The following is a 21216-nucleotide window of genomic DNA, read 5'->3' on the forward strand; positions in this document are numbered from 1 at the left end:
TTCTACACATAAATTGAAATATATACACCTTTTTGCATACACCAGCTCCCTAAACATTGTTAACTCACAGGAAGCACCTTGTTCAAAATGTTGCTTAACCTTATAAATTGCTCTCTTTACTTTTTTTTTTATCCTGCATCATTTATCGTTGTATCTCTAAACTTGCCTTGAAACCAATATTGAAGCATAGTATAGAAAGATATGCAGGTACGCAAATGAAAAGTGGGGCAATTCCTCCCTTCCACCTGCTGCTTTCTAACTCTGTGCTTTACACATGGAGCCATTGGAGAACGCTGCCATCAATGTGTGTCTGTGAATTCCCTTGTTGCATGACACTAATTAGGTTTTTGCAGTTCTTATCATGGAAAAGTGGATATTACGCTACTATGGGAACTGTGGATAAGCAAAGCCAGCTTGCTATGGAAATGATAGATGATAACCTTGTAGATATTTCGTTGCATATGCTGACACTTTGAAAATGTCTCAGATTTTAGGAAGTATTTTGGAGAACATTTTAAGAAAGCAGACTTCCGTTTTCAGGCCTGTTAGTTTCATCAATGTTAAACAACTAAATATACACGCGTTAAATGGAGGTAGAGCATATCATTTATTCACTTACTCAATGGGATTTGAAAGTCCCTGAAAACTGTGAACCTGGTGTTTTAGGAAGACAGCAATACTTTCCAGAACAGGTTGAATACCATTCTCTTGGTGGACGGACCATCAACCAAGATTGCATGGTCTAACTACCCACAAGAGGATCTGGTTTATTTATTTGCTTGTTTCATTCACTTATTTTTTCAGGCCACTGTATAGAGTACAGCTTAGGGTGTCAATATACAAAGGTTGGTCAACCCTGGGCTAGGTCAACCACTGTTGTTCATTCTGGTATACAGTGGTACCTCAGGTTAAGTACTTAATTTGTTCTGGAGGTCCATTCTTAACTTGAAGCTGTTCTTAACCTGAAGCACCACTTTAGCTAATGGGGCCTCCTGCTGCCGCTGCGCCACCAGAGCACAATTTTTGTTCTCATCCTGAAGCAGAGTTCTTAACCTGAAGCACTATTTTTGGGTTAGCGGAGTCTGTAACCTGAAGCGGATGTAACCCGAGATACCACTGTATATGATATCTTGACATAGCTATTTCACTACCTGTACCCACAATAATGACCATGAGAGAAAAGTACATTGTGTTATCTTTACAATCTGTTATCACAGGGCCATATCCATTTTTGTAATACTTAAATACTATGCACATGGCTGCAGTTGGAACATATTCAAATAATATTTATGGTATACAGTCGGGCTTCCAGCCACGAAATTACAGCTAAAATGAATTGTGGATTTTCCTTGGAAAATCTTAATATAGGTCTAGCATCAAACTCACAAATTTTCCACATATCATACAAATGCTATAAGAGCATTCTTATAGGAATTCCAGAACAAAATTCAGTCCTGCTGTTCCAAAGTTTATTATATCACCAAGCAAGCACACTAAAGAAGAGTGTTCGTATTTGAAGTTACTGTGGTTGAATGTGCCTCCTTATTCCAAGTATCAGGTAAGTCACAGTATTAACAGGAATAAACAACTATATTTAAAGTGTTCTCAAAGCAAAATGTTATAGCATAACCAGTAGAGTTTGTTTATGTACCATTCATGATCTGGAGATAAGGGCAAAATTAAAGTTTCATAAACCACACGGCAACATTTTGTAATACTTTCAACCAGGAGAGGCTAGGTTAAGATACATGGTCAATACTTTATTACGACTAGGTAAAAAGATATTGTATTTGCCTGCATTCCAGATGGTTTAGCCACTGTCATGAAGTTCTGAATTCAACAAAATGCAAGGAGAACCTCATCATTAATATTTCTGCACTTGCATTGTATTAAAACTTTTGCTTAGTAGAACAGGTCAGCTGTGCAAATATGCATGTTAAAATGGCCTCTGTTTTATATGAATGTGGACACAGCCTTAACATTGCAGTTATCACCTGCTAATCATGTCTCCATTGTAAAACCAGATCACTTATTCTGCAGGAATATAAATAGTATGGGCAGGGTCCAGCCAAAGCTAAGTGATACAGTGATACAGATATAAGTGTTTTCCCATGGAAATACGTAGTACTTAAAAGAGTTTAACTTCAGCTGAATGATCACCTATGAAATCTACCCAAAAACTTATTACAAAATAAATTGTCTCTATTTATAGCAATAGACAGAGGAGAATTCTTACTCAAAATCTATTCTATACATGATAGCTCTTTCTATTTTGGGAAGAGTCATTGTGTCCTTGGTCCACAAAATTTACCATCTAAATGTGGAGAAGGGAAAAGAGATGGAATCACAGCTACTTACACTACTCTGAGCTTTCATCGTATGACTATATTGCAGAAATAATGAGAATGTTTCATGACTAACTGCAATGAACACATTAAAAATGAAGATTGGGTCATTTAAATTGCTTCATGCATTTTGAATCTGATGAATTCATTTACAGTCATTAAAATATCATATAGGGATATTTGACCTTACAACCCCATTTGGGCTGGGTGGTTTTTTTGGGGTTTATAATGAATATTTTTGCTAGCTTAAAGATGGGGATCTTTAAACTAATTCCAGTAGCTTGTCAATTCACTTCTTTTGATGGCTGTGTAATTTTTATTTAAATCTGCTTTAAAGAAAAATCCTATTATATTGCATTATTTCTAAATGTGCTATATAAAACCTGTGGAGCTCTTCTATTGCTGCCGTGTAACAAAAGCTGAAGCCACTTGAACTACTGGAGTATTTAAACCTATTTGGGTGAGTGTGCCCTTTTAAGCTAAATTACAGGGCAAATGAGCTTTTGTGTATGGAAACAATTTGCCCACATGTCCAGGCCAGATTTATGTACAGACAAGAAATTGCTTACTTATTCCACTGAATTATACAAAGTAGCTGTCTGCCCTTTTTCAATTGGAACCATCTATAATTTGTTTTTATTTTCTCCCTCTCCCCTCAAAAAAGAAAAAAGAAAACAAAGAGCAGGATGTCACTAAATTAGGAAATTTGGATATACGGTAATCATCAAATCTAGCAGTTCATATATGTAGGTCAAATTGACGTGTGAGCTTCCCTTATGAAACAAAGACTAATGTGATTTCAGACCATAATTTCATAGGAGTAACTGGTATACATGTTTTGAAGAAGTCACTGACTATAGAATAAATCAATATTAAATACTTTATACAGGAAGCATACTTTCAGAAGATGGTCCTTGAGGCTTTTCTCTAGATGATATCCTAATTACAAGTGCAAGCTTATTACAGTTTATCTCTCCCTTCAATTATTTACAGGGCAAAAAAGGCAAGAGGTACTGCATTAGCTATATTAAAATATTGTGTGCTTTGTTTCTCTATTATTAATAAGATACAAAAATAGCTCAGGCAAATATTCCCGTGCAAAAGTGTGCTTTCCCCACCTGAGCTCATTCATTTATTATTCATATTGTTGTGTGCAGAAAAGTAAAACAGAAAAGAAAAACACACCAAACCCTTTAGGCTTCTACTCTGCATTACTGAAATAATGAAGGTTGCACTTCAGTCATAAACCATAACACTTGGTAATAAATGATTCTGTTGTCTCATATGCATGCGTTGGCTTAAACCTGAGTCGACACAGAGCTTCTAAGCACCAACCATATTGCAATGCCTACTATGGCTTCAATTCAAAATATCCAAAAGTGCTGATACATTTAGTAAGACAACAACAACTACTTGAGGTTACTTTTTATAAAATGCAGCTAATCTGTAGCAACTTGATGTGAAATAATGTGATTGCTAACAGATAAGAATTTGCCAAGCTCAAACTGCTGCTGCCAAAGACACCAAGGCAGAGAGAGTTCAGAGATCCATGTTTCTCAAAGCAGGAGGCCAAGGGTTCCCAATATAGCTGCTAGGAGAAGTGTGAGTTCCTTCCCCTTCCCTCTTATGATAGGCTCAGCACTCCTGCCTACTAGCCACAGCCTGGTCACTGCTCCATTTTATATTTTACAAGCTTAGGTGGCTTCCCTCTAAGAGAAGCAAGACACTATTTAGGTAACTAGCATGTGAACTCTTCTAGTTTGTATAAAACAAATGCTAAGATTTGTGGACTTTGGAGATACCCATGTGAACACTAGCAGTCTCAGATTAATTTAATGAATGTCTGAGAACATATGTAAATAGACACACACACACAATTAGTAGGTGCTAACAGTCCTATTTCAGTGATTGTCAACATTCACCTGCCTATATGTAAGTTTTAAGACAATTTGTCCGAGACTGTCAATGTTCACAATTGGATTTTCACATTTATCACATTTTGGACGGTTGCATTTTGGATGGTGTGTTAGCTAGAAATCCATTACTGTATAATGATTGTCAAAGTTCACATATGATACAATTTGTGTATTGTGTACAATGCTGGTAGCTGGAGAACATTTGGGATGCCAGATATTCCAGACAGTTGATGCAACCAGCCCTGAATTTGCCAGTTTGCAGCATGATGTACCGACTGGCCTTGGGGATTCCACAGGCATCCATAGTCACAGACATGAGCATAACAAGAGATGTCAAATGCACTTGAACAGAAAAACAAAACAGCAAACAACAAATCCGTCTGCAATCAAACTAGCTTCGAGTGCTGTACTTTCACTGAAAGAGATTCCTCTGACTCTCATCATCCAGTGATGAGAGATAAATGAGAGTTAAATCTGAGCTTCATTAAAATGTAAACCACAGCTACTGACAACCGATTTCATTTTAAACAGTCTGGCTAACATTTTAAATTTCTGAAAGCAAACTTTCAAATGCACACCATCACTGTCATTTTAAAAAGGGTTTTCCGTTGCAATCCAGCTGTTTCCAGACTTGAAAGTATCTTTAAGGTCAGTTGCAAGTTACAATTCACTTATAACAAGGGGGAAAGGCAACAGAATGTGGATGAGGGCTGGCTAAACTTGATCCCATTTTGTTACTGCACAGAACAGAGATGGAAGGAGCGGAAATGGGGAAGGCTTGACTTAAATCCCCAAGGGAAGCCCCAAAGCCCAGGGGCAGCGAAATGCCCATCTCCGCACTGATCTCTATTTAGCATTGTGGAAGAGGAGAAAAGAGCGTTGTCAGCTGAGGATACATCTCAGAAGGAGGCAGAAAAGAAAAGAAAAAGAAAAGAAGGAGGAATGTTCTCTGGATGAAGGAAGGCAGCGTGAGGAAAAGGGGAGGGGTGAAGAGGAGGGGAGAGGGAAGACAGCTGAAGACAAGGAGAAAACAGAGGAGGAGAAGGGTCAAGAGTGGCTGATAGACATGAGAAAGGAGGGAAGCCTGGGAGATGGCAGCAAGGCAAGAGATGGGCACAGAGAGGCAGCTCTTGCAGTCCAGTGACCCAGCCAGCTTCAGAGGGGAAAGCCTGACACTCATTTCTTTCTTTCTCTCCCAAACACACGCAAATATATATATATATATATCCTGAGAGGGAGCAGAGGAGAGGCAGAGCCAGGAAAGGGGCTGCAGGCTCTTTCCTGTATGTATGTGTGTGTATGTGTGTGTGACTGTAACCTGATGCCATCCCCAAGAGCCTTCCCCCTCCCCCTTCCCCCAGAGCGCCCCCTCCCTCCCTCCCTCCTCCTTCCCGGCTATAGTTAGCAAGCCTGCAAAACTGCAGCCCAGCCCTGCCCTGCCGCCCCCCTGTGCCCTTCCCTGGCAAGGGAAAAAGAAGAAGAAGAAGAAGAAGAAGAAGGCGGCGGAGGGAGAGAGGGAGAGAGGGAGAGCAGCCCGGCGGCAGTACCGTACCTTAGCCTGCAGATACTGGGGGTAGTAGTAGGTGGTGTACTGGGGGTACATCTGCTGTTTCCACACTTTGCCCATGAAGCTGGAATAAGGGAGCTCGCAGCGCAGGGATGAGGGAGGGCACTTGACAAGGGGAGGGGAAGTGGGGGGGGGAGAGAGGAAAGAGAAGGAGACGGAGAAAGGAAGGCGCGGGAGGGGGGGGGAGAGGATCGCTCTCTCGCTCTCCCTTGCGCGCGCGCTCTCCCGCTCTCCCTCCAAAGGTCCCTGGCTCGGCTTCTTTCTTCCTGGCGGCGGTAGCTGCGGGGCTCCTCCTTCCTCGGCTGAGCCCAGACCTTCCTCCTCCTGCTGCCCTGAAAGGCGTCAGCGGCGGCGGCGGCGGCGGCGGCGGCAAGAAAGAGGCTGCAGAGGGCACCGAGGACGACACCAGAGCGCTCTCTTCTTCTCCCTCACACTCGCGCGCGCGCGCGTGTGTATGCGCGAAGGGGAGGGCGCGCGCGCGCGCGAGGGCCGGGAGTCGCCTCTCTCTCTCTCTCTCTCTCTCTCTCTCTCTCTCTCGCTCGCTCGCTCGCTCGCTCGCCTCAGCAGCCCAGGCACGACCAGGGAACAGACGGCGCTGCCACCACCAGCGCCCGGCCGGCTGGGAAGAGTCCTGCGCGCGGGCGCGCGAAGTGGGGTGTGTGTGTGTCGCTGACTGGGAAGCCGAGGGTGTCGTGCCCGCTGTGTGGCAATGCCAAGGGGTGGAAAGGAAAGGGCCGGGGTGAAAGAGAGAGAGGGTGGGGGTGGAAGGGAAGAGGCGAGGAGAAGAGAGGCGCGCGGGGAGGGCAAGGTGGGCGGCGCTTAATCCCGCCGAGGGTGGGACGGGCTTCCAGACAGTACTACTGACTTGGGGGAAGCGCGCGCGGCGAGCGCTCCGGAGTAGCGTCCAGCCGGTGGTCGTGAGGGGAGCTCCGAGAGGCAGCCGGGCCAGCAAGCGGCGGGAGCCGACCCACTCAGGGTTGCTTCGAAGGGGCACGGCAGCGTTGGCGCCCGGTGCTCTCCGGCTGCTGGACGTTGGAAAGCGAGAACTCAAAGAAAGGAGAGGAACGGAGCACCTGCCTCCTGGGATTCCTGGCTGCTCGCTATAGATGCTCAGCTGCCTCCCCGGGCCATTTTTGGAGAATTGAACGAGCCTCGCATTGTTCCTTGCAGAGCACGTTCCCTGCGCTGCTAGGGGCCACTTGACTTTTTTTTTGAAAGTTTATTTTGTTCGGTTTTGTTTTAGTTTGGTTTTTCAGGAACACACAGCTCAGCCTTGAACAGCCTCGACTGTACATTATCAACAAAGGCATCACAGAGTAGGAGGGAACCCCCCCCCCAAAAAAAAACCCCACGTTTCGGTGGGTTATATAATGCTGATTCCCCAAGCGAAATTCTGGAGGAATTGAAGGGTGTCATAGTCTCCATTCTGTAACATAGTTGACTTTCTACCCTGAGTTAAGTTGCTCCTGGATACATTTGTGTCTATCTAGACTACATCTGACATTGTACCATTAAGTATATATATAAAATGCAGTAAAAGAAGTACAAGCATGATAGGAGCAGAGGTTGTTCATAATTCTGTCCTTGACTCTTTGGCAGCTTGTTTCTGCCATTCAGTTTTCCAGTTCTTCCCATTTCTGGCTTCCAGAACTCATGCTGAGTTAGCTTCTCTGTGCAATTCCTTGTTTCAGGGTTGATCCTCTTCACCTAATAATCACCTGTTATAGTAGCAATAATTGTCACTTGGAAAGAGCAATTCATAATGAAGTATGTCATGCAGCATAGAAACAAATGTTTCTGGGTCATCTTGAAAATTAATGTAGGATTTAATAGCATTCTTCTTCTCAACAACAGAGAAACCTGGACTGACACATCATCAACATTTTTGGTACCACAACTGAAGAGGCAGGGAAATGCAGGCATATTTAGGCTGCAGTCCTATGCACACTTACATGAGAACAAGCTCCTATTACATCTGAACTAGATGTACAGAATCTGACTTCTAGAGTCTTTGGAGAAAAATTACAAATACGATGATTTAGAATGCGCTTCATATTTATTACTGCTATTAACAACATTTCTATGTTGTGATCAACTTCAACCCTTGAGGTGGTGTTCAACGATATATATGGAAACATAGTTAGAACATGGTCCTGATAAAGCCAGGGTTGCAGGTTTGATCCCTGTAAGGGACAGCTGCATGTTCCTGCATTGCAAGGAGTTGGACTAAATGATCCTCAGGCTCCCTTCCAACTCTGTGATTCTATGAAATACATCATATTCATAACAAAGCATTAAAATGCAGGAAGGAAATCTTCAGATGGAGGGCAGTATATAAACACAATAAATAATAATAGTAATAGTAATAAATGCAACTGAAAAATGAGGGCTTCTGTTTCCAGTGTTCAGAGGTGAGTGCAAATGCTTATGCGAACAAAACATGACTTGACACTAGGCAAAACTCCCCGAGAAGAAAATTTCACAGTGAGGTGCCACCATGGGAAAGGCCCTCTCTGATCACTTCCTGCCTGGTCTCAGAGAATAGTGGAACTCAGAAAGAGACATTTGAGGAAAATCTTATGTGGGATGCTCATATTGAATAAAGGCTTCCATAAGAAATTTAGGTCTCACTCCAAGTCTTATAAATTTTGAGGCTGCAGTCCTATATCCCTTTTCATGGAAGAAAGACATACTGAACTCAATGAGATTGCTGCTGAGTAAGGATGTTATAGGACTGTAATGTGAATGTCAAAATCAGCTGTTTTAAGACTGATGAGATACATTCTCAATATGTTCTCCGATGCCTTTTGTACTATATATAATGTCCACTCACTCAAGGCAGCCCCATGTACGTACAACACTTTTCAGTAGCTCAAATGCAATGCTATCAGAGCTTGGATAACTGGCCAGGTTTATGTCTTCAGCAGTTGCCCTCTGCAGTTTTGGCAGGACACTTAAATATTGTATTTAATTTGAAGTTTTGTGGTTGTATTATATGGGGGTGGAATACCTGATTTAGCTCACTGCTTGTTGATTTTTCATATTTATGAGGAAAATAAGTCACAATATCTGGTGCCTAGTTTATGGTATTGATTACTAATTAGACAAACAGCAACTTTGTTTTTGTTGATAAGCAGAAGCAAGCATATACCAGTAATTGAAAAGATGGGTTCCTTTGTTTGTGCAGCAATGTATGTATGTATGTATGTACAGTTTTAATGGTTGATTTCCAGGTCTTTTACTTCTATGGGCCATCTGTAAATTTTGTTTGATTTTTGCTATAATCAATGTATAATACCAACCAGTTTTCTCCTGGTGAAATGTAGTATAGTAGTGTATGCAGAATGCTTTCACTCATGTATTCAGATGTGCTTTATTAAGGATTCTTGTTAAGTGGCAACAATGATCCATCCCCCACATCCTCACCATGATCTTCACACTCACAGCATTAGAACAGCATGTCTCTATGGCTGGCATTTACAAAGGTCAGCAGATGTACAGTGCTATGTCTGAACGGGTTCCATGGAACTTCATGGAGAAATATGTGGAGGGCATGAAGCATGTTTAGAATTAGAAAGGGTTAGACTTTGCAAGGTCAGAATATCTTTCTCTCTTTCTGAAGAAGAAGATTTTATAGTATTTAATATAATAAAGCAGATATGCTTCCTGTAAAACCTGCCAAAATTCAATGTTAGGTAGTCAAAACCAAACACAATCCCTTTTACCACTTAATATAATTTCAGCTGAATTGTAGGCTATCTACACATCAGTGGCTTAAAACATAATAAGGTGCTTTGTGCTTGTGTATGTATATGTGTGAGAGAGTGAGAGAGGGGGGAGTGTCTTATTGCATTTCAAGACACATTTTTATGCTGCTGTATGCACCAGGGAGAGTCAGGGATGTTTTTACCTGATGCACATCACCTGTTTCTCTATGCTTGCAATAGAGCAGGTATAGGGAAACTCCAGCCCTCCAGATGTTTGGGACTACAGTTCCTATCATCCCTGAGCACTGGTCCTGTTAGCTAAGGATAATGGGAATTGTAGTCCCAAACATCTGGAGGGCCAGAGTTTGCCTATGCCTGCAATAGGGGTTGCATCCCAAAACCCTTATTCAGTGAAAGCGTCATTTATACAGCTGCTTTAAATGTACACACCCCACCTTAACTGCATCTTACGTTTTCAAATTGGATGGAAGCTGGTTTGTGGGGAAACATATCAATCAGCAGTATTTCTTAGGAATCTACAAGATACAAATGGATTGTGGCTAACATCACGCGTACTCGGCTTCAAACACCAGCAGTGGGAGCCGGTGTTAACAGTAATGTGTGCACTGTCTAAATCTGCAATGTTGTAGTCATTGTAAACTTGAAGCCAGACAAGGATGTCCTTATCAATCCATTTTATAGTGTCACCGGAACACCGTCTTCCCTTCCCTTAACAGTGATGTTTTCCTCTTCTTGACAAGGCCTTATAAAGTAATCCATGTTTAATGATGGGATCTCTACTGCTTCCTCAAGAAACAGTTAAGCAAGAAACAAAGAGTTATGCTTTCCCCCCATTTCATTGCCACCAAACACTACCTTTTACAATTATTTTTCCTCTGCGGTGGAGTCTACACCAACAAATACATATACCGGTACCTGCCATTTCATTTGAAGGAAACTCAAATCCACAGAACCCTGTGCCGTAATAAATTTGTTAGTCTTCAAGGTGCTACAAGAGTCTTCATATTTTCTTTTCCGGGCTGCAACAGCTAACACACCTACCCCCAGAAAGGAATGATTGTTATGCTCTGCAATTCAGGCATTTGAAAATTCAGGCTTCTTTTCCTTATTTAGCAAAGCCACAGCCAGTTGTCTGTTCTTCTGTTGTGCTAGTATTTGTCTTTCTTTCCCAGGCATCTTTGACTCTCCCCACTCCTTACTTTGTTTTTCAACCTACCAAGCAGGACAGCTGGGGGGAAAAATGAGGGTGACCGTCTATCCCCTGCCTACATAAATATTTGACTGATAGCACGGCATTGTTCCTTGCCATTTCCCCTTCCACTGGAAGTAGCCCCCTGTGTAAAAGAGAAGGCTAGGGTTTTTTCTTTGTTTGTTTGTTTCAAACTTATTTCTCCTATCACTTCTGGCCTTAAAAACAAAACTGAAGGCAGTAGACTGGCAGAACATGGATCTGATTTTGGTCCCAAGAGAATTTGTGGATTCTGGGAATTGTTTCTGTGGATGAAAACATCCTTTGCTGCAATACTAATCTTACATCTTAATAGCAAACTCATCATCCAAGTGTGGATCCTCATGTAGCCATAACAGCACCATCCACACACCAGAGGGTGGTATCAGCAGGCTCTGTGGGAAGCCACAGTTTTGCAAAGGCAGAAAAAGTCATTAGGAGATAAAACCCTAAGAAGGGAGAATATATGTTTATTAAAAAGTAGCTCAATGAGGACTGAGTGTTGAGGAGGGGGGAACTGGGAAAAGGGGGGGAGGAGAAAGAATGAACGATTGGCTGGGGGGGGAACCCTGAACAGGATAATTTTGCAATATAACATTTTGTTGCAGGTCCCAGTTGATTAAAATCATGTTTAGAGAACTGCAATGGATACCAGTTTTGTTACCTTCCAAGATTATGTGAGTTTAGGGCATTTCTATCAGATCAAAACTATGGGCACCTGCCCATAGTGCCTCCTTCCTTGAACTGCTTGATATTCAGATCTCTACAGACCTCTTGGATAGCTAGAACATCAAATCTAATGTTAGAATCATTTGCAGTTCAAATGGTCCATGCTGTCAAATTGGATGGAAGTTTTGTCTCCTAAAGAGATTGCATGCTGTCAAGGTTACTTGTATAATTTCATGAAACATGGGTCTGTTTTGTATAAGAAAGGGTACAATCCATCCAAAGTTAAACACTTTTAAATCCTACAGATTTCAATGGGATAGTTTATCATCCAAGTAAATCTCTTGAATTTAAGTGAACAGGACATAAAAGCACAACTTTAGATGGATCGTGCCTTTAATCTTTATTTAAAAAAATTAAAATCCAACCCAATATGACGTGGCAAGCATTCAGTTTACACAGGGGTCATGAAAGTAGAGAACATTTTCTTGTGGGACATACAATTGCACTAAGAAACAGATCTTACAATTCATATAAGTATAATCAACACCTGTCTATTACACAATCAAAACACCTGCCAAGTGAAAAGATGGTTAATTATTTTCCCCAGTGAATGTGCAGATTAAAATAAATCTTGGTAACTTCAACAGCCATTTACAAATGTTAATCAAGGAATCAGACTATGGTTAAAAATGACAAGTTGGTTTAAAGGGGACTGTTGTAACCCTCTTTGGCACATAGCAAACCTTGTTTTCCTCCAGGATTGCAGGTCTTTCCATTGTCCAAGAAGGAGTGAGGAGGTACAGGTGCTGGGCAAATGAGGGCAATCTTAGTTTACCATTACTGTTGTGATAGGAATTTTATGGTTTTAGATATATAGTAATGTTCATAACTGCACATACATAGATCAGCACAGGAACCATTTTGATTCCTAAACTGACCAAATCCTTTCTCTGCAAGGTTAAAAATGGAAAAGCCTCCCCATTGTCTCTTCCTTTAATCTGTGTTTGAATAAGGTGTGAGCCTGTGACCTGGCCCAGGAAATAAGTATTTTAGCACTACAAAAGAATGGCCAGGCTCCCCAGAAAATCCAATCAAGTAACCTGCTAGACAGGAGATAAACAAGGACAAGAGAAAAACAACATTTAAATTTCTGTGATGTAGGTGGGATGTATCGGAGGGGTGGTCTTAGGTTACACCCCTTCTGTGATGTATGCATAATGTTTCTGGGGGTGGTCCTGATCGAGAGAAGGGGAATTTCAAAGGTCTTTATAAGGCCTTGCAGGCCATTGTTCTGGGTCCTCTTCCTCTCCTGCGTGTGAGGGGAGTACCCTGTTGCAACAGATCAATAAAGATCAAGCTTACTAGCTGCTTTGCTTCTCAATATTCTCTGGTTGGCCTCTGTTATTTTCTCCTACCAATAGGGAACCTATGTAAGGACTCTATATGGGCTCTTGGATACCCCATAAGGGAAAAGGGCAGATTTTTATTTACAACAGATGGCGACCACGCACGAAGGGACTTTTGGTTACCCGGATTCTGGAAACGAGGAAGGACTGGTTATCCAGCGCGCACCAGGCAGTTTGCCAGGAGGAATAACCAGTCTTCCATCGGTCCCAGGGTCTGGCAATAACTTGGAGTTCAGCGGGGCTAACCAGAGGAAGCAAATCTTGATCAGGCCGGCCTTAAACAACCAGTCAAGAGATCCCAGAATCACCAGGACAGCGCTTGCGAAGTGAGTATGAGTAGGAAAAATGGGTAGTGGGGTGGGATTCTGCAAACCACAGCAAACCTATACTTCTCAAATCCTTACTTCTTTCCTCACTTTAACTCTTGAAAAAATTGCCTTCTACTCCTTTCTGTCCCCTCGATCTCAACACCAGCCTTAGCCCTTCGGAGTATGCCCAGGCAAGGGTTGTGTGTGATTTCTTCCACTTAATTCTTTATGCCAACCTATTCCTTCGGAGTTTTGCCCAGAAAGGTTGTGCAATTTCTTCTGCACTGAAAACTAACTTCCAGCGCAGCCGCACCTCTGCCATGGCGATCTTTGTTAGAAATGACCTGTGAACAGAGAACGCAAGGGCGCTGAATTCCTTTCCATCTTTCATATTCCAGAGTCTCAATCTGGCATTGCAAGTGTGCAAGCGTTCAGTAGGGACTCTGAGTTAGATTGTAAAAGGCAGGGAGGTTGCTGTGAGTTGTAGAATAGAGATTAAGTGAGGTATCCCCAGGTTTTTCCCCTCGGAGATTTGTCCAGGTATCCCCAGGTTTTTTCCCTTGGATCCCCAAGTTTTCCCCTCGGAGATTTGTCCAGGTATCCCCAAGTTTTCCCTTGGATCCCCAAGTTTTCCCCTCGGAGATTTGTCCAGGTTTCCCCAAGTTTTCCCCTCGGATCCCCAGGTTTTCCCCTCGGAGATTTGTCCAGGTATCCCCAGGTTTTTTCCCTTGGATCCCCAAGTTTTCCCATCGGAGATTTGTCCAGGTATCCCCAAGTTTTTTTTGTCCAGGTTTCCCCTTTTCCGGACCCTTCGGAGTTTTGCCCAGGTCCAAAACCCTTTTAATTGAAAATGGGTGCACCTCAGTCAAAAGAAAAATAGTCCCCAGACCCCTGGCGTGAAAGAAGCCCAGTTGGTGCTTACTTCCCGCCTGGACTCTGACAGTCCCCTTCAATTTGTGTTTAAGAAACGTTTTTCCAGTGTTTAAATTGTACTTAGGCAACATCCAGCAGCTGCTTATCTTAAATGTGCCATCTAAAATAAAAATGCAAGCTTGCTCCAAATTCTAAATCTAAGGAAGCCATGTTGAGCCTTATCAATCTTAAAGCAAGACAAAATGGAGAATGGAGTGTGCAAATGTTTGTTATTTGAGAGAGGCTCTAAAAGAGTTTTCCTCCCAAGTGGTAAAATCCTGTATACGTGCTACTTGTGTTCTGAAAGGGGAATTACCCCACCTCCTTCCTCTAGTTTAAGTGAGGAGGGCGATTTAAGTCTAATGGTAAATGTTTTGTTGTAACTTTTGAGTTTGCAAGTATACCTGTGTTCCAGTCTAAGTTAACCTAATGTTTCTGCTGCAAAAGCCTAGTTGAGCCAACTGCTCTCTCAAGCTAAAATGCAGTGTATGTATTTCATTAAGCATATGCCTATGAAAGTATGGTGTTCCTTCTAAGAAAAATATCTGAGTCCAGTTTTAACTTTGATCTGGTTGGACAGAAGAGTTATTGTAAGGCTCCTGGTATCAGTCTCTATAAGACGTCCTGGCCTCTTTTCTTAGAAAATGCCCCCCCTTGTTTCATTCTGTCTCTTTCAGGGTTTTTTCCCCTTCTCCTTCTTATTCTGTGCCAGGTAAATTTACTCCCGAGTAAGCTTCCTTTAAAGGAAACTGCAAAGGGGGGGGGCATAGATTAGGCTTACTATTCCTCTGCAAGTTCAGGAAAAATTGTTCACTCTTGTATTCCTTTTAAATCAAATCTATGGCTGTTTAAACTTTGCTTTATAAAAGATCCTCTCCCTATCTTAGGAAAAATGTTAACTTCAATCTTCTTTTAAAGATAATTTCTATAGGAATTTGCACTCTTTAGTCTAAGGAAGTAAACTCTCACTCAAACTAGCTTCAAGATCTGCTAAAAGAATTGGGTACTTTTATTTTCCTCTTCCTTGGTACATGATAGGCGCATGGCGTGTGGTCTCTTCCCCAGTTGTGTCTGTGTACATAAGTATGTGTGTGTCTCTCTGGTAGTACAAATCTTGCTATGAACCCTGTATTTTAGGGTTGGACTAGATGACCCCAGGTCCCTTTCAACTTTCCCAATTTGTGGCTGATGAGTTGAAATCCAGCCCAGATTGCTCTTTGTTTTTAAAGGTGAGAGGTGAATGTGTGTGTTTCTGGTAGTACAAATCTTGCTGCGAAATCTTGCTGTGAACCCTATATTTTGGAGGGTTGGACTAGATGACCCCAGGGTCCCTTTCAACTCTCCCAAATTGTGGCTGTGTGGAAGACCATGTGTCTGCAAGCATTGGAGGGTAATTCTTAAATTCTGGTGTGGTAATGGAGTTGAAATTCAGCCTAGCTTTGCTTTTTAGTTTTAAAAGGTGAGAGGTAAAAGCCATGATGTTTTGAAGCACAACTGGTAATATCAAGCATTTGAGTGATTACAGTATTTATCATTTTGTCTACTATTTTTTTTAAAAATCAAACTTAAAAGTCAATTCAAAGTTTAAGCACATACAAATGAATAATCAAGTACAATTAGCCTTGGCCATTCCTGTAAATTAAGGCGCAGAAAATAATAATATTAATAATAATAATAATAATATTTTTGTCTGCAAATGGTAAGGCTGAAATGGCTGAGAATGTTAAAAAAAAAAAAAATCCTATGAATTCTAACTCTGGCCATTTTTACTCATAAATAAGAGAGCGGTTGATTGTTCCGCGAATGGCCAGAGGGATATTAGCCCTTTCCTGTACATAAAGGAAGCTTGGGCTGAATGGTGAATACTTGAATTGCTGAGTTTCTCTTTTTTGTTTTAAAATCTAACCCTATTTTAAAAAACCACTCCTTACCTGGCCATTTTTACTCATAAATAAGAGAGCGGTTGATTGTTCCGCGAATGACCAGATAAAATGACCAATAATGATAGCCCTTTCCTGTACATAAAGGAAGCTTGGGCTGAAATTGCTAGCTTTGGTGAATACTTAAATTGCTGAGTTTCTCTTTTTTGTTGTTTTAAAATCTAACCCTATTTTTAAAATCTACTCCTTACCTTTCCCTTCCTTATTCTAATTGAGCCAAAAGATGCAACATTTTCAATGGTATAAAAGGTTTGCTGAGACATGAACTCTGCACATGCACAGAGGCTAGATCAGCTAAAGAAGAGAGAGAGAGGAAGGGGGGAGCTGTAAGGGGGGGAGAGGAGGTTTCTTCGAGAACTGCAGAGAGAAATTTATCCAAATGCAAAAACTTGGAACCATTGACCGAAATCACCCTAAATGTGTCTTTGCTCCAGGGCTACTTAAGACAATAGAGTTAAGTACTGGACATGCCAAATTCTTTAAACAGGTAAATATCAAAGCACTCCCACTGTGAGTTCCTCTCTTGAGTAGTTTCTCCCCCCCATGGGATTTAAATTTTATAACCGTTTTGTGTGTGTGTGTGTGTGTGTATGTGTATATGCCTATGCATTTTAGGAACAGCATTTCCTGACAGACCTCTCACATGAAATATTTTCCCTTTCAACAGGTGTGTGTGTATTGTGTGTATATGCCTATGCATTTTAGGAACAGCATTTCCTGACAGACCTCTCACATGAAATAATTTTCCCTTTTAACAGAGTGTCCTTTCTTTTCTCCCACAGCACAAATGATAATGAGAGGATGCAAACAGTGATTTAAATACTCTATAAAAAGTAATTGCATTTGTTTCTCTTTTGTCTTTCTTCCCTAAAAGCCAAAGAGTCACTTTCTTTCTGTTCAGCAAAACAAGTCTGAATCCCTGCTACATTAGTTGATTTCCATCCATCTCTTTGTGGCTTAGACATTTTTTTTAGGTTACAAATAATCTGTTTTCGTTTATTAAGTTCGTTTTATCAGTTCTTCCATTAAGTTAATCGAAGCACAACCAAACATTGTTTGTGGAATGGTATTTGTTTACCTTTTTGCCTGAGCATTTCTTATTAATTCTGTCATTTTGGCTAGTGCAAGTTATTTGCACAACTTTAAAATTGCCATTCATTTTTTATTGGTATTAACTCATTTCCCAGTATTAACATTACAGCTGATGTCACATCAAGAAACACTTTTATTTTCATTTGGGATGTTAGAATGCCAAAACAGATTACTTCAGGTTACTTATTAATTGTGTGTCTTAGCATTTATTTATTTTTGGTTCCTCATAGCTCATTTTGTGTGTGTGTGTTTTACTTTGGGGACATGTTCATCACATGTTGAAAGTCAGTCTCATGAAGTTCTTTTATTGGATAGCACACGGTGAATTTTAAGTTTTCCCCATTGTTTTCCCATTTTTTCCCCCAGTCCAGTAGTAATCTGTGTGGTTTTGATAATATCTTTGTACTATTTAATAATAGTTATTTTCTGAATCTGATGTTTTTGTGTCAAGTTTGTTTTCATCTAACCGGTAATCTAATTTTTTGCTTTCCTTTTATTTTTTAACCTTTCTTGTATTTTTAACAGTTCTCTTTCTCTACATGTGGAGTAATTTTTTATTAAGTGAAAGAAAGCAAACAAACTTAGCAGATAATAACAGTAATTATATGGAAATGTGATAATAAATAATAATAAATAATAAATTTTATTTATATCCTGCCCTCCCCAGCCGAAGCTGGGTTCAAGGCGGCTAACAACAATCAAAATAGTCCAATAATGATAATGAATAAAATGTTTAATCCACTACGATTGTTATTATCTGCAGCTTCCCACGGAAAACTCAAGGACATCCCTTTTGCCTTTTCCCCCTTCCTTGTCTAACTGTGTTTAAGTCTCCCCAAAACCCTGCCCCCTTACAGGATATCACTTCTACAGATGTGCAATGATGAAAAGCAGCAACAACCCCTCAACTCACAAGACCTCCAACACCAGAGTTTTCAAAGTGCCCACAGTTATCTTGCAAGGACATTTTCCCACTTTTGAACCTTAAGACTGTGCTCCAGGATTCAAAAGATACATATGTAAAAGATCACAATTGTGTCAAGATATGTAACAGATATTTAATTAGTTTTTTTTTTTGTATTATGTGTTATTATGTAAGAATGTTGAAATGTGTCTGACAGTGTAATTTCCACAAAGGGGGGAATATTGTGTGTAACTGTTTTTATGTTTAATGTCTTATTCCTTACACACCAATGGAGAATTCTCATGCATTTTATACTTTCTAATAGCTCACACTATTGTGTAGACCAATGTTTAGATAAATTTATAACCACATTTTATTGTTCCACCTGGCACTATGCCAATCTTTCCCTATCCATTTTAATATGTGTTAAACCTCGTTTTGCCAAGGACAAACTTCTGGATCCATAAAACACCAGGTACATGAAGGTGGATATGCTTTAGTTTAGCAGGAATGATCCCTTATAGAGTTAAATTGACTTATTTGGACAAAGTGCCCTTTTTAAGAATGGTTTTCTTTAACAGATTGGTTTGAAGACTTGAGAACCATGGGGCAAGATAAATTCAAATTGGACTCAGTTTGAATTGGGCAAGTGTATCCAGGCTGCAATTAGCTTTTGGTCCTTTAAGTGCAAGTGAGCAACTTCCCATTGTGTGAGTGCGAGACCACAGCCTATAATAAAATCCCATAGCTAAAGGCCAAGGCGAAGACCTCTCCCTCACGAGATGCCCAAAACCTGTGCCAGCTATGGTGAATGCCAGGCGACATGGTTAAATGAAAGCCCTGAGGGGATTCAACAGAAGGGATGTGTTGCTGTAGCACTATGTCAGTGTGAGACCACAGAAGAGCTACCTTGACACCTGAGAACACAAAAATGGCGGGGGGGAAGCAAACTGCACTTTTCAGTCATTAGTGGACCTTACCTTCCTGCTAGGTGTAAAGCATAGAACACTATTGAGTAAATGGTCTCTCCCAAAGTGTTAGAATGCCACAAGTAATTTAGTAGCAAAACGCAACATGTGTTATTTTTATGATATATTTATACAAACACATCCATTTACAACATACGATGTTATTATTTGTGGGGCAAAAATTTTTAAGAAAAATTCTAGCCCCAAAGGGGGGAATATTGTGATAGGAATTTTATGGTTTTAGATATATAGTAATGTTCATAACTGCACATACATAGATCAGCACAGGAACCATTTTGATTCCTAAACTGACCAAATCCTTTCTCTGCAAGGTTAAAAATGGAAAAGCCTCCCCATTGTCTCTTCCTTTAATCTGTGTTTGAATAAGGTGTGAGCCTGTGACCTGGCCCAGGAAATAAGTATTTTAGCACTACAAAAGAATGGCCAGGCTCCCCAGAAAATCCAATCAAGTAACCTGCTAGACAGGAGATAAACAAGGACAAGAGAAAAACAACATTTAAATTTCTGTGATGTAGGTGGGATGTATCGGAGGGGTGGTCTTAGGTTACACCCCTTCTGTGATGTATGCATAATGTTTCTGGGGGTGGTCCTGATCGAGAGAAGGGGAATTTCAAAGGTCTTTATAAGGCCTTGCAGGCCATTGTTCTGGGTCCTCTTCCTCTCCTGCGTGTGAGGGGAGTACCCTGTTGCAACAGATCAATAAAGATCAAGCTTACTAGCTGCTTTGCTTCTCAATATTCTCTGGTTGGCCTCTGTTATTTTCTCCTACCAATAGGGAACCTATGTAAGGACTCTATATGGGCTCTTGGATACCCCATAAGGGAAAAGGGCAGATTTTTATTTACAACACTGTACTTACCATTACTTGTGAACCAGTGCTTATGGTTTGTTTGCCTTTGACAAACCTTAGTTTACCAGGTTGGGCAGAAGGTAAGCAAGCAATGGTAAGACAGCCTCTGGTTACCCCCGACACCTCAGGGTGCTGAAGAACAGAGTAGGGGAGGAGTGAAGTTCAGTCTTTTGAGCAGTGCAGATCAGCCTACTGCTCATTCACATGAAACCATAATTTAAACTATGGTCTGATGTGACACGTGAACCAAGTCAGCGGCAGAATGTAGATACACAAAATATTTCTCCAGCCCTTATCTTAGATTCTATTTTTGATCATTAGGAAATATGTGGATGAGGATCCAAAGAACTAAATATCTTGTTCCATGACCCAAAGGGAACTTTGTGACTGTGTTCCTCAAACAGCAGTTAGCCCATACCATGCAGCAATTTGCTTTTGAACTGAAGAGAGCTTGAAAAAGGAGTTTATGATATACTATGAGTGTCTAATGTGCAAACAAAAAAGGTTGTAAAATAATCCCAATGTGCATACCTAAACTCTTGGGTGTGACTAAAGTAGTTCTTTGGATCCTGGCCATAAATATTTGGGCCACAATCCAAATGCAGAGTTAAGTGCACTTGGGCCAACTCATTTCAATGGGCGTAAGTGCAGAAGATCTCAACCTGGTGTCCTTTGAAAGCAATGGAATAACTTAAGCTACATGGCGTTGAGTTGAAGTGTATGTGGCTCCAGTCCAGGTGTCCTTGGCTTCAGAAAGATCTCTTCAACCTGGGTGAATAGGTATTAAAATGGCAGAAGTGGTTCAATGTTAGTAAATGCTAAGTTGAGAACATGGGTTTCAAAATAAAAAATCAAACTTTACATATATATTGACTGGGTCTGAGTTGGAGGTGAGTGACCAGGAAAGGGATCTTGATAGGCATCAACAACACAGAAGGCTCAAGACCAATCTCTCCAAGTTAATACCAGGAGTGTGAACATGCATTAGCCTTTAATGTGTGCACCGGTGAGCAAAATGCATTGTTTTGGATATGCCATTAACAGTTGTACACATAAATAAAAGTACAGTGGTACCTCAGGTTAAGTACTTAATTCGTTCCGGAGGTCTGTTCTTAACCTGAAACTGTTCTTAACCTGAAGCACCACTTTAGCTAATGGGGCCTCCTGCTGCTGCCGGGCTGTCGGAGCACGATTTCTGTTCTCAACCTGAAGCAAAGTTCTTAACCTGAAGCACTATTTCTGGGTTAGCGGAGTCTGTAACCTGAAGCGGATGTAACGTGAAGCGTATGTAACCCGAGGTACCACTGTAACAGTTTTGGAGGAGCATGTATTCCATCCCTGGTATCTGAAGTACTTAGAACA

The 21216-nt window shown here is 41.1% G+C and overlaps 1 protein-coding gene across 2 annotated transcripts in view; it reads right to left on the bottom strand.

Moving 5' to 3' along the window:
* Window positions 1-6162, bottom strand: part of RBMS1 (RNA binding motif single stranded interacting protein 1) — a 119450-nt gene extending 113288 nt beyond the window's left edge. For both annotated transcript variants that reach the window (XM_081199033.1, XM_081199032.1), the window contains exon 1: window positions 5814-6162. In XM_081199033.1, coding sequence (XP_081055159.1) covers window positions 5814-5888 — 75 coding nt within the window. In that variant the 5' untranslated portion in view covers window positions 5889-6162. The remainder of the gene's footprint in view (window positions 1-5813) is intronic.
* Window positions 6163-21216: the final 15054 nt, after the last annotated feature.

Source organism: Podarcis bocagei, assembly GCF_964188305.1.
Source record: "Podarcis bocagei genome assembly, chromosome: 1".
Classification (NCBI taxonomy): Eukaryota; Metazoa; Chordata; class Lepidosauria; order Squamata; family Lacertidae; genus Podarcis; species Podarcis bocagei.